Source organism: Balaenoptera physalus, assembly GCF_965194825.1.
Source record: "Balaenoptera physalus genome assembly, chromosome: 1".
NCBI classification, from domain to species: Eukaryota; Metazoa; Chordata; class Mammalia; order Artiodactyla; family Balaenopteridae; genus Balaenoptera; species Balaenoptera physalus.
This window is the reverse complement of record NC_138882.1, coordinates 174,924,108-174,936,809: the sequence shown is the minus strand read 5'-3', so window position 1 is coordinate 174,936,809 and position 12,702 is coordinate 174,924,108. Positions and strand designations below refer to the sequence as shown.

The 12,702-nt window shown below is 59.9% G+C and overlaps 1 protein-coding gene across 1 annotated transcript; it reads right to left on the bottom strand.

Annotated features, from left to right (window-relative positions):
- Window positions 1-7: 7 nt before the first annotated feature.
- Window positions 8-11,750, bottom strand: MAP3K6 (mitogen-activated protein kinase kinase kinase 6). Its single transcript, XM_082439790.1, is given in 30 exon segments — window positions 8-242; window positions 244-325; window positions 548-624; window positions 915-988; window positions 1,076-1,188; window positions 1,274-1,445; window positions 1,719-1,824; window positions 2,104-2,280; window positions 2,449-2,608; window positions 2,902-3,040; window positions 3,146-3,338; window positions 3,442-3,599; window positions 4,089-4,194; window positions 4,520-4,656; window positions 4,896-5,023; window positions 5,420-5,553; window positions 5,636-5,723; window positions 5,871-5,966; window positions 6,055-6,104; window positions 6,214-6,333; window positions 6,410-6,572; window positions 6,779-6,938; window positions 7,335-7,447; window positions 7,548-7,718; window positions 8,141-8,247; window positions 8,627-8,795; window positions 8,912-9,102; window positions 9,378-9,401; window positions 9,490-9,629; window positions 11,002-11,750. Coding segments are annotated over 30 exon segments (4,038 nt in total). The 5' UTR covers window positions 11,345-11,750; the 3' UTR covers window positions 8-95.
- Window positions 11,751-12,702: the final 952 nt, after the last annotated feature.

The following is a 12,702-nucleotide window of genomic DNA, read 5'->3' as shown; positions in this document are numbered from 1 at the left end:
AAGGCCCAAGGGTACAAAAGTATTGTTTAATAGTCTTTGCCTGCTGGTACTCCGTGAGCTTGAGGCACCTCTCTGGTTGGTTCCCCCCACTGGGGCTAGGCTTGGGCCCTACCCTGCCCCCCGCCCACCTGGCCTCCTCCAGTTGCCCCTGGGTCCTGGGGCAGGTGTGTCAGAAGCCTCTTGTGTTTCCTGCATTCATCTATCCTTGGGTCTGGCCTCCTGTCTCCGATGTCCTCATTCAGCCTCCTGCGGGCCAGGGGTAACTGGCGTGGATCTTGCTCGCTGTGCCAAGATGGCTCTCCAGATGCGGCATATCATCCCTCCCCTGGGGGTACCAGGCTCAATGAGGCTCAGGCAGAAGAAGGCCCTGGGCTCTCTCTCTGGTACCCACTGTCTGCCTGATGCCCCCTCTGTCCCCAAGGGACCCTAGGGTCCCTATAGTTTTCAGAGAGGAACCCAGGCAGGCCTGTAACTAGGAGGGTGGTGTCAGGATCTGGACAGCATGAGGCCATATGTGTGGGTTATCCCTCAAGGGCCCAGGACATACCTGATGCGTGTGTAGATGAGGTCATCTCTAGTGGCACAGGTCAGTAAGGCATGGAGGGTGAAGCTGTGGTTCAGTAGCTAGTTGTGGACAAAGACACATACACAGAAACAGGGAGAGGTAAAGTCAGAGAAAGGTGGGTCCAGAGACCCAGGAACTAGCTCTGTTCTACTACCAACATGCTAGGACAGATCACACTCCTTTCTGGGCCTCAGTTTTCTCATCTGTCCAATGGGAGGCATATACAAAGTGCTCATTCAGTATTGAGATTCTCTGCATCAGAGGGAGAAAGTGAGAAGAGCTGAAAGATGGGCATAGATGGAGTCTTTGGTTGGTGGGGGTCAGGGACTGCCAGTACTCGCCCACTCACCGTCTGGATGGTGCCTGAATCCACATTCAGTTCCTGTAGCCACCGCACCAGGCCCTGGTCCACTGTGAGAGCAGCTGTCAGGGAGAAGTCAGCTGGTGAACCCAAGGATGCCTCTGCCAAGAAGCTGCCTCACACCCACCATTTGAGCTGCTCCCACTCACCTGGGGGCTCTGAGGCCAGGGCCCAGGTCCTGGCCTCCCCACTGACGTGCTGTAGGGTTAGCTGCACTAGGACCTGGCACTCCCGTTCCTTCTCAGCCAGGACATCTCGAAGCCTGTTAGAAGGCAGAAGGCAATAGAATGGAGGGGCGTAGGGGTGAAGCTCCTGCAGAGGCTATGGGCGAGTCCCAGAAGCTGTACCTATCGGTCTCTGCTCGCAAGAGGCCCAGCTGCACCATCGAAGGTGGGGTGCCCTGCTCGGGTTCCCCTGGGAGCGGGTTCTGCTGGACTGGGGCCTCCTGCTGCATCCGCTGGGACTCCTCTTCTTTATTGGACTCCTCCGACTTCGGTGGGACTGCCTCCTTTTCCGCCTCTGCCAATCCGAATGGGGTGAACTCAGGCAGGGCGAGAATGCCCATTTAGGACCCCAGACATCGGCAGAGGACGCGGGGCTCTGGGCACGGGCTAGGCAGTGTCAGCCTGGGAGATATCCATTTGGTTACGCCATCCCCCTGCTTGGTGCCGGGTCAAGCCGGGGCCTCACTGACCACGCCCCTACCTGCCCAATTTGTGTTCGCCACGCCCCCAAGGATCACACCCTCGCCCCGCAGGCAGGCAGGCAGGCAGGCTCCAATCCCCCACCCACCTGGGGCCAGAACAGCCAGGGCTGCCCGCACAGCACGGCTGAGCAGCGAGTCCAGCACGAACATCCAGTGTGGGCGGATCTGGCGCCTGTGGAGGATCTGCTTCACCTGGAGCAGGAGGAAGGGTGCGGCTGAGACTGCTGAGCTTCAAACAGAGATGGGGCTTGAGTTGGAAAGGCCTAGAAAGTCTTCTATCGGAGGCAAGTGGGGTGGGCGGGCTTGGGATCAAAAGAGGGGCTAGGAAGCTAGGACTGGGCAGCTGTCCCTTTCCCGATGGTTCTATCTGGGAAGACATGGAATCTTGCAACATCAAGTCCTTGTACATTCCCAAGCATGGGGAGCTCACTACCTCTTATTGGGCAGCCCTAACTGAGAAAGCTCCCTCACCGCATCCGGGAAGGCGAAGAGCGGTCCTTGCAGAATCTCGGGCCCAAGGCCCTGGGCCCGAAGCTGCCCTTGCAGCTCCCGCAGCTGCTGGGCCAGCTGCCGGCGGTTGGGAGTGTGGATGTGCGCCCTGAGGCAGCGCAGTAGCTGTTCCGCATGATTCCTCCCCAGATGGGAACCCTGAAGAGGAAGAGAAGGTCATCAGCGAGTATTCCCCCCTGAGCCGGGGGAGATGCTGGTGGGAGGGTGCGGGGCGCGGTGGGGTGGGGAGCGGAGGGACGGGGGAGGCCTTCAGCAGGAGTCCTGTTGGTGCTCGACCAGCAGGGGGCGCCGGGGCGAGCCGCCCACCTGTTCCTGCTCCAGGCAGAGACTCTCCGCCAGGGCCTGCAGCTCCTGCTCCAGTACTGTGGCCAGCATGGCCCGGCGCTTGCTCTCTTGGTGCAGGAGGCTCAGCCCCGAGCTCTCCTCAGGGGACGCGGGCTCCTCGGCCCCAGGCTCCTCAGGCACCCTGGGTGCAGTGAAGAGCAGCTGATGGAGGGAGGGCAGCAACACCAGCCACTTCCACCCCAGAGTTTGAATCCTGGCTTTTACTTTCATGCCCACCTCACAGGGATAAAAGAGATGAACTCAGCATTGAGAGGGCACAATAAATATAAGTAAGAGCATTTGGGAGGAGGGCACCAAATGCCATCCTTGCAAGTGGTCAAAGTGCCCAAGTCCCCAAGGAGGGCTTTTTCTGGAGGGAGTGTACCAGGACAAAACCAGATGAAGCAAACCCACCCCAGGACCCTGGGTTCTTACCGGAGCTGGCAGGTGTCCCCATAACTGAGGCAGCGCTTGGGGGGACTGGGAGGGTGCTGAGAGGGTGCCTGAGGGCGCGGGAATGTCTGGGACTGGGAGGTCAAGTCAGCTGAAGGAGTGGGGCTGGCGGAAGGGGAGTCTGAGGGAGGGACAAGGTTGTCAGCCGGGGCCCCCTGAGCCCTCTCACCTCCACAGCTCCTCTGCCCTCACCCCAGCGTGCTCACTCCCTCCACCCACTTAGTACCTGAGGACCTTAGAGCATGTTGGGGGGAGCCGGGGCGGCAGCTCCTCTTCCCAGGTTGCAGGAAGGGGTCCTCCAGCAGTGCTTGAGCACTGGCTCGGAGGCGTGGGTCTGGCTCAAAAGTTCGGAGGAGGAAGGCTTGAGCCTCGGCTGACAGAGAAATGGGCATTGGTGGGTGCACCTTGTACATGCCCACCTGGGAAGAGGGCAGGGAGGGGACACAAGGGACAAGTTTAGAGGTGTTCAGGGCCCAGTCTGTCCCCACCCCACCTCATAAGCCAGGCCCTGAGGGATCTCACCTGAAACATGGCAGCCTGCGGGCTCCCCAGCTCGTGGAAGGGTGGGCGACCTGTGGCCATCTCGATTACAGTGCAGCCCAATGACCAGATGTCCGCCGCCTTCCCATACCCTCGTGGGCCCTGGTCAATGATTTCTGGGGCCATATATTGTAGGGTCCCTAGGACAGGAGCAGTAGCAATAATGCGCATCTAGGCTTTGTCACTGTGGGGGCGGCAGGGGGCTCTATCATCCTCTGGCCACCTGCATTCACTCTGAACTTTAGTATCCAAAACAGTTCCTATCACCTCCCCTGGTCATCAAACATCTATCCTGAGTCTCCTCACTCATCTCAGGCTCCATCACGTTCGTGGGCTCCATCATCCACAGTAGGTGCCATCATCTATCCTGGATTGCATCATCTGCTTTGACCTTTAGACCACGTCAACACTTCTGGGCTCCGCTTCAGGGACTAAACTCAATGTCATCAGCTATCCAAGCTCCAGTTCTAGATTCTATCACCTCACCCCTGGCTCAATCACCTGCCCCGGGTTCCATCCCCCATTAGGACTCTTAACTCCATGCCCAGGAGAAACAGCATTCCCTGGAAGGTCCCAAGAGTTCTCTGCCCCATGTCAGCAACCCCATTCACCACCCCACCCCCTGTTACCTGTGAAGGTCTCAGTGCAGGGTGTGATGCCTGCTAGTCGCTTGGAGGTACCAAAGTCGGAAATCTTGAGCAGCCCGCTGAAGGTGTTGATCAGTACGTTGTCCCCCTGAGTAGAGTGGACATTGTGCTCAGCGGACATCAGGCTGGGCTCCTGGTGCCAGAACAGGACCCTATCCCGAGACCCCGACTCCTGGGACTCCCAGCCTGACCCTGCCTCTATCAACCTCCTCCCCCTGCCATCCCACTTATCCCCCTCTGGAAGTTAGCTTCCGATCTGAACTTCTTGCCTTCTCTGGGGAACCTTCTTGATGAATTCCCCAACCCTTTGCAAAGGGTCTGCCCACTTAGTCTAAACTGCCAGCCTCTGTCTGGGGCCATATCTCTTCCTCCCCACCCCACCCCCCACCAGGGTGAGCCAGCTACACGCTGACCTTGATATCTCGATGCACGATGCGGTTGTCGTGCAGGTAGCCGAGTCCCTGCAGGATCTGGCGGGTGTAGAAACTGATGGTGCTCTCGTTGTCCTGCAGGGGTCCCCACACTGACCGCAGCAAGGAGGACAGGCTGCCTGGGAAGATGAGTCCAAGGTCATAATTGGCACCCACCTACTCCAGCCCACAGCTCTCTGCTCAAAGGCCAGGCCATGGCCCAGACTCCATCACCCAACTGCACTGCCTCAGCTAATTCTGGGCTACACCTCCCACACACGCCAGGGTTCATTTTCCCGGAGGGTTCTCCACCCCTGCTTGGCTCCAGCCCCATGCCCCACAACTCCAGTTCCATTCCCATCCCACACAGGGCAGGAACCTCCAGGCACTTCCTCCATGAAGATCTTGAGGTAGCCGCCCTGACTGGCTGAGCCCAGATAGCGCACGATGTTCTTGTGGCGCAGGCGTTTGTGCAGAGCGATCTCTTCATGCAGTGGCTGAGAGAACCTGGGGGCAGGTAGGGAGTGAAGAACAGGCCAGCTTGGGGCAGAGATGCTTACCCAACTCCAGCGCCAGCAAGGCAGGCCCCCAGGATCTGCCCCTCCCACCAGCACCCCGGCCCCCGACCTTCCGCAACTTAATCACCCAGCCCACACGCCCCTCCAGACCACAGCCCACCCTCCGGGTCCCTGCAGTTCTGCGTACAGGCCTGGGCCCACTGGGCTCGTACTCTCGCTTCTGTGAGCCCGCGCACTCGGCTCGACCACTTGGGCATCCGCGTCACCCCCGCCTGCAGTCCCGCCCACAGGACCCTCTCAACTCGCGGTCCCTCCCATTTGACCCGCCCACCTGGTGCCCCACCCCGAGCCCTGAGCCCCGCCCGCGTGGCCTCAGGTCCCAAACCTGCTGTCCCGCTCCGGGATCTCCTTGATGGCGATGCGCACCCGCGTGCGCCGATCGCGGCCGGCGTACACCACCCCGTAGGTGCCCTTGCCCAGCACCAGCCGCTCTCCCGACTCCGTGTACTCATAATCAAACTGGGGGGGCGGGTGAGATGCGGGGTTCACCTGGGCCCTCAGCCCTTCCCCCTCCTCAAGCTCCCAGCAACCCCTTCCTCACCTCCAGTACCTCCCCTCTGCCCTCCGCCTCCTCTGCGGCCGCCGTGGAGTCCGGATTCTTCACCAAGGCCTGGATCAGCCCGCAGAACCTGAGGGGCCGAGATCAGACTGACGGGAGGGGCACCTTGGGCGGAAACTGTCCCCTCTTTGCCGAGAGCACCCAGGGAACATAGCCTTCCTTTCCCTCAATACACCCTTGCCCTCAGAGCACCCTGACCCCGAAGGGCTGCGCGCACCACTGGCAGTGCCCTCCGCTGGGGAAGCACAGCTGGACGTCCTGAGCCGGGGGAAGCGCGTAGAGGAAGCAGCAGCGCTCGTCTCGCTTCGACACGCTGGAAGGGATGAAGAACCCCAGTGAGCCGGGCAGCCCCGCAGCGCCCCCCCGCCCCCGCCCGACCTCCCCCAGGTCTCCCCTCTCACCTGACACCGCTGATGCAGGCCACCGGGAAGGTCCAGCTGGAGGGAATGTCCTGTGAGAAGAAAAAGGTCCGAGAGGGCTGTGGGGACCGGGAGAGGGGTCTGGGGATGGGGGAAAGGCTGGAGAGAAGGGGTGCCTAGATGTGAATGGGGGTGACTCACCGGCGATATCACCTGCTTACCGGGCTCCAGCAGGCTCACTGTCACTGTGCTCACCGGGTTGGTACCCTGAGCCTCCAGCCTGGCCGGTAGCAGCACCTTATTCATCTCCAGGACCAGCACCTGCAGACGACAGGGGAGAGGGGCTGGTCAAAAGGGGCCTGCCCCTCTCCCAGGTCCCACACCCCACGGGCCTCACCAAGCACTGCTCCCCTTGGGAACAAGTCATCTTGAGTGGCTGGCAGGACTGTAGCAAAAAGTGGAGCCAGAAGTGGGCATGGTGTGGGGTTTCTCCAGGAGGCTCTAGTGTGGGTCTGAAGTGCTGGTACAGCAGGAAAGTTTCCATCACAGACACCAGGTACCTGCAGACACAACCTTGTCCTCAACTCAGCCCAGGCACCAGCTAGTACTGCCAGGGAGAGTAGACTGGCTTGGATGCAGCCAGAATGTGGCCATTGGGTGCCATGGGCACTGGTCTGAAAGAGGTTCAGACTAGATGCCAGTGGATATAGGTGCAGAAGCTGACAGCCCAGGCCAGCCCAGGACCACCACAGAAGGGGCCACCTACCATACGGGGGCATTGAGCTTGTACAGCTGCTCTGCAGCCAGTGCCACCTGGGTGAGGTCATTGGCAAGGATCTGAGCTCCCAGGTAGAAGCCAACATCCCAGTAATACTGCATCTTCTCCACACAGCCTTTTCGGGCCAGCAGGCAGCCCAGCTTCATGCCTGGGAGGGAGGGGCAAGGGTTGTATTGAATGTAATTACAACTTTGGGCAAAGCCCAGGTGTAGGCCACAAAATTCATGTGGGCAGGAACATAGAAATGGGTAAAAACTTAGGTGTGGCCAGATCTCAGGTGGGAGTAGGAGCTCAGGCACAGGTGAGGGTTTGGGAACAAGTGTACATGGAATTCAGTGTGTAAGGAACACAGGTGTGAGCTTAGGAACAGCTGTGGGCTCAAGGGCTCACGAAGGCCCAGGACAGGGGTAGGTTCAGGCAGAACAGGTCCAAAAGGGGATGAAGTCGGCCTCAGCTCCAGCCCAGTGTCTTCTCTCCCTGCCCTCTCCCCAGGCCTCTCCGAGCTCCTGTGGGTAGGGGATAGGGGTGCAGGATTGGGGTTCACCTATGAGCCGGAGCTCCTTGGAGTCCTCAAAGTGCTGCCCGGCGGCAATGAGAAGCACAGCTGCATTGATGCCCGAGTGGAGGCTGGGCTCTACATCAAAAGCCTTGCGATACCTGGGGTAAGGGTGGGAGGACGCGGGGCTGGACTGATGCCCACAGCCCCATTCCTCATCCCTCTAGCTCAGCCCACTGTCCACTTGTTTGGGCCCCTTACCAGTGATAGGCCTGCTCCCGGTGCCCAGCATCCTGGAAGTCAGAGCTGAAGAACATGTCCTTATAGATACGGCCACACATGCAATATAGGTCAGGTGCCACTGAGCCCTCAAACTGTACCAGTGGCAGCAGCACAGCCAGTGCCTTCTCCCGGTCCCCAGGCCTGTTCCTCCTAGGGGAAGGGGAAGAAGGCTGGGGACCCACTTGACGGCCCTGCCTCCACTCTCTGTCTAGGAACCCCCAGACCCTGAACAGCAGGGACCCTTCCAAGGGCCGGACAATCATGAACCCAGAATAGCAGTGACTCTGGTCAGCTCTGATCTTTCTAGAGGTAGTAATCCCAGATGGAAGTGATTTCTAGCTGCAATGACTCTGAGAAGCAGTGACCTTGGATAGCTGTGACCACTCCAAGGGCAGCACCACCACCCCACCCAACCCTGGGCAGCAAGAACAGAACAATAGGGACCATTTGACATCAGTGTGACCTTGGTCAGCAAATTCCTTGAACAGCAGTGATTGCAGACAGCAATGACTTTGCACAGCAGAGACCCATGTCCCCATGTGCTATGACTTGAGCCTTGCTCTGCTACCCACCGGTTGAGGGCAAATGTGTAGTGGAAGCAGACATTGTGCTGCTCGGCCACGTCACAGGTGGGCAAGGCCTGCAGTGTCTCCACCAGCTCAATGATGGCTGAGTAGTCCTGCAGGAGGGAATAGCACGCACTGGCCTGATGGCCGCTGGTGGGTCCCATCGGCCCACAGACCCTGAGGTAAACCTTGAGCTGGGGTCCCCTCCCACCCCGACACCCCATCTTCCCACCCACTGTCCTCTGCACACCTCCTTCAGGCCCAGCAGGTAGTGTAGACACCACACCTTACACGGAGAACCCACTGTGTGCCCCAGCCTCCCAGCTGCCCTGGGAGACATGATCATCCCCTATTACAGACAAGGAAACCGAGGCTCAGAGATGTCAGATAATTTGTTCAAAGCCACCAGTGAGCAAGTGAGTCCAGGAGCTGGACTCGGGTTTGTCCGACACTGAATGCCGCTGCCCCCACTGCCCGCCTCTCTGCACACACCTGCACATCACGGTAGGAGAGCAGCAGGTTCATGATGATGTCTGGGCTGAGCAGCTCTATGCTGTCCAGTCTCCGCTGCAGGCGAGCCAGCTCCTGCCGCAGCTGCTGCCCGCTGAACCGCTCCCGCGCCTGCCGGATGTCCCGCCGAATGGTCTCCCGGAAATAGCCACTGACGTCCACGGCAGGGAAAGGGGGGAGAGAGAATGGCCGGGCTTGCCCCTCAGCCCTAGCCCACTGTACCCTCACCAGCCTCCTCCAGGTGCACCTGCTGAGGGCCCCCATTACCAGGAGTCTGTGGGCGTGGCCTCCAGCAGGCGGGCAAGCCGGCCCACCAGGGGTGTGAGCAGCACCTCAGTGCCTACCCCAGCCTGTACCAGGCCGTCAGCCAGGCCCCTCAGGAGGCCCGCATCTCCACATAGCACCCGACCAGTGGCTGTCACCACATAGGGGATCAGCGTGTAGCTGCCAACGGAATCCTGGTGGGAGGGAGGTGGGAATCAGTGGAGGTCAGAGGTCAGTACCAGGTTAGAGAGGGGCAGTGAGGGGGTCAGAGGTCAGCACCAGTGGGGACTAAAATAGCAGGGAAGGGGCACACTTCATGAAGGGAGACAATAGGGAACAAAGGGTCACATGGATGTCAGGGGGCACTAGGGAGGTCAGAGAGGAATGAGGAGGCCAGGAAAGATAGTGGAGGTCAGAGGTCATAATGGAGGTCAAAGGGCACATTGGAGTAGGGGTGGTTTCTGCTCACCGAGTTCTTCTGGAAAATGTCCTCCTGCGGGGGACAGACATTCAGATACTGGTGTTCTGAGTAGGGCCACCCCAGCTCTGTGCCGGCCCCCACCAGCCCGCTGGCCACCTACCCGCAGGGCCTGCAGGTCAGGGAGGTCAGCCTGGGAGCAGAGGAGCACGTTGTTGGTCATGCTGAAGCTCTCCCGCACACCCAGGTGGTAGAACAGGGAGGGCTGCGCCAGGGAGCTGCTCACCTCCAGCACCACCACATCTGCGGGCACACGGGTGGGGGCCCTGAGCCCTGAAGCCCAGCTTGTGGGGAAGGAGCCTGGGGATCCATCCTGGCTCAGCCTGCCTTCCCGTTGTGACTCCAGCAGGGTCCAGTTTTGCTCTGGGCCTCAGTTTCCCCCTTTTAGGGTCCCTCTGGCTCATACAGAATTTGTATCTATAGTATTGCAAGGAAAGGAGTGGAGCTCCCTGGGCTATGACTCATATCCCACTGTTCAGAGCCTGCGGACACTGGGCGCAGAGAAGGGGAGGCTGTGCACCAGTCTGGAGCCTGTTCTAGGCCATCTGAGAGGCAGGAGTTGTGCAAAGATAAAAGTCCCCTTCCCTGGGTTCTCAATCCAGTCTCTTGAAAGGGGCTGGCACGAGCAGTGTGCTGTGTGTACACACATGTGTATACACACATGCCCTGTGCGTGTACACTGTGCCTCTGTGTGTGTGTGTGTGTGTGTGTGTGTGTGTGTGTGCAGCTTGCTGTGTCTGTATCTCTGTGTGTGACAGTGTCTGCGACAGTTTATGTGAATCAAGATATGTACGATTTGTGAGTCTGTGACTCTGTGTGTGTGTCTTTGTGTCCTCAAGGTCGAGTCAGCCTTCATTTTTAGGCTGAGGTTTTATGGACATCCTGCAAGTACGGTTACTGGACTCTTGCATGAACAAATAAGTATCGGGGGCGGGGCGTCCGGGATGGCGAGAGGGCGGGGTGACCCGCGCGGGAATAGCCGCCTTCTGGTCCCGCCCCCGGACGACCCTGCTCCGCCTCCAGCACCCCCCAGCTCGGCCCATTCTCTCAGAACTACTGGGGTCTCATAACCCAAGCTCCCTCGCCTGGAATCCAGTGCAGTTGGGCAGTTGGTCCCCTTCACTTCTCTTTCTGCCTCTCCAGCTGGATCCTCGGAAGTAGTATAGGACCCCTGAATTCCAGGCCCACATGTTACGGCTCCTTTCCCCAGTCCAAGTTCCACCTCCCAGGATTCTCCGTCATGAGCTCCGTGCGAGATCATCCCGAGGCTGAGTTCTCCAATCCCACTCCTGCGATACCACACCCTGCCCCGCTCCCAGCCTCTCCCTAGGCACGGTGCCGACTCCAGAGTGCTTAAGCTCCAACCCTGAACCCCGAGCCAGGCCTGGGCCCGCTAAATCCCTGCCCGAGTCCGGCCGTGCTCCAGATCCCCTAAACTCCGCTTTTATCACGGCCCCGCCTCGAGCCCCTAGACTTTAGCTCACTTTATGCCCGCATAGCCCCCTACACCCCACACCTCGGGGTCTCCCGGGAGTCGCCGAGCCACGCCCCTTCGGCTCCTCCCAAGACCCTAAGCCCCGCCCCATCGCCCAGCCCCGCCCCCAGGAGCGCTCACCCGCGTTGTAGAAGGAATCGAGCGCTGAGGTTTCTCCCAGCGCCAGGGTCCCAAAAGGCAGGCTGCGCAGCTGAGGTCGTGGCCGCGGTCCGGGGAGCTGCGCGCAGGCCTCACGCAGGCAGCGCAGAGGCAGCGGCTCCGCCTCGGCTCCAGTCTCGGGGTCCGCCAAGGGCTGCGGCTCCCGGGTCAACACGTAGACCACGCTAAGCGGCCGGCTTCGCGCGCAGCCCCGGCCCGGGGACGCCGCGAGCGCCCGGCCCCGGCTCAGCGCCTCGGCCAGCGGGTCCTGCCAGCAGCTGCCGGCGCGCTCCGCGGCTTCGGACCTCAGGCACTGCCCCGCCATGCGGGGGCGCTCGGGCGTCGGGCGCCGGGCTTTGGGCACCCGGGGCGGGACAGGAGCCAGGAACAACAGATACCGGGATCTCGGGATCGGGAATCAGGTCAGGATTGGGAATCTCCTATGGGATCTGAAGATCTGGAGATCTGGAGATCCGGAGTCCGGCCGGAGGTCCCGTTTGGGAATCTGGTGTCCAGGGCGAAATCCGGCCTCTGACTTGTAAGGTCCTGAGGATCTGAAATCGGGGATTGGGGTCCCGGGAATCTTGGGCATCCGATGATCCGCGACTCAGAGTCACGTGGGGGATCCCGGGAATCGGTCAGGCAGTGCTCACCACCCGGATTCCGCAGGAGAGCGCCGGCAGTCGCTCTCTCCTGCCCTCACATGTAGGCCGGGCCCAGCCCTTTCCTGGACGACGGGGAAAGCTCCACCCTCGGCCCTGGGGCAGCACCGCTCCCTAGCGGCCCGGGACTCGGCGTCTTCCCTCCCTCCTCTCCCGCCAGAACCTCTAAGACAGGCGGCTTCCGGGACAGCCTGTGCCCCTGTGCACGCCAACCACTGTGGACTGCTCACAGCAGGCACTCGTAAGACGTGTGCCCGGGGGACTTCCCTGGTGGTCCAGTGGCTGAGACTCCGCACTCCCAATGCAGGGGGCCCAGGTTTGCTCACTGGTCGGGGAATGAGATCCCACATGCCACAACTAAGAGTTCGCATGCCACAACTAAAAGATCCCACATGCCGCAAAGAAGATTTAAATAAATAAATATTTTATATATACACACACACACACACACACACATATATATGAGTGTGTGTGCCCAGGCCAGGGCTAAAGCAGAGGTGGGAATTGCAGGCCCTGCCCCCTGCGGGGTCTGTTGAAAGAAAGGATCTCCAGAGACATTAGTGTGTGAGACAACTTAGAAGGGACAAGGAGGGGGCAACAGAGAGGGTGAGATAGCTGTGCAATTCCCACCACAAAACCATCCACTTGTAGGACCCAGGGGGCCCAAGAGTATTGTCAGTGGATGCCTGAATCCTTCCAAGTCCACCACTCAATGCTCCTCTGGCCTTGGCTTGCACACCTCTTGGGATGGAAGCCTCACTACCTTTTGAGGCCAATTCGTCCGTCTTCCTGACTGGAAGGAATATCTTCCTTAAATGGAACTGAAACCTGTGTCCCTGCTCTGCCCTTGTGAGTTTTTCCCAATAACTGGAAGAGGTCTGCAAGCCAGGAAAGGGTTAAAGTGATTTTCTTTTTTTTAACGTGGACAGAGGAGCAAAGATGGTTAGCAATGGGGAGGGGTAGCTGAGGGTCCAGAAACTGTACGGGAGAGATAAGATAACCCTGCTTGTTGCCAGGGTGC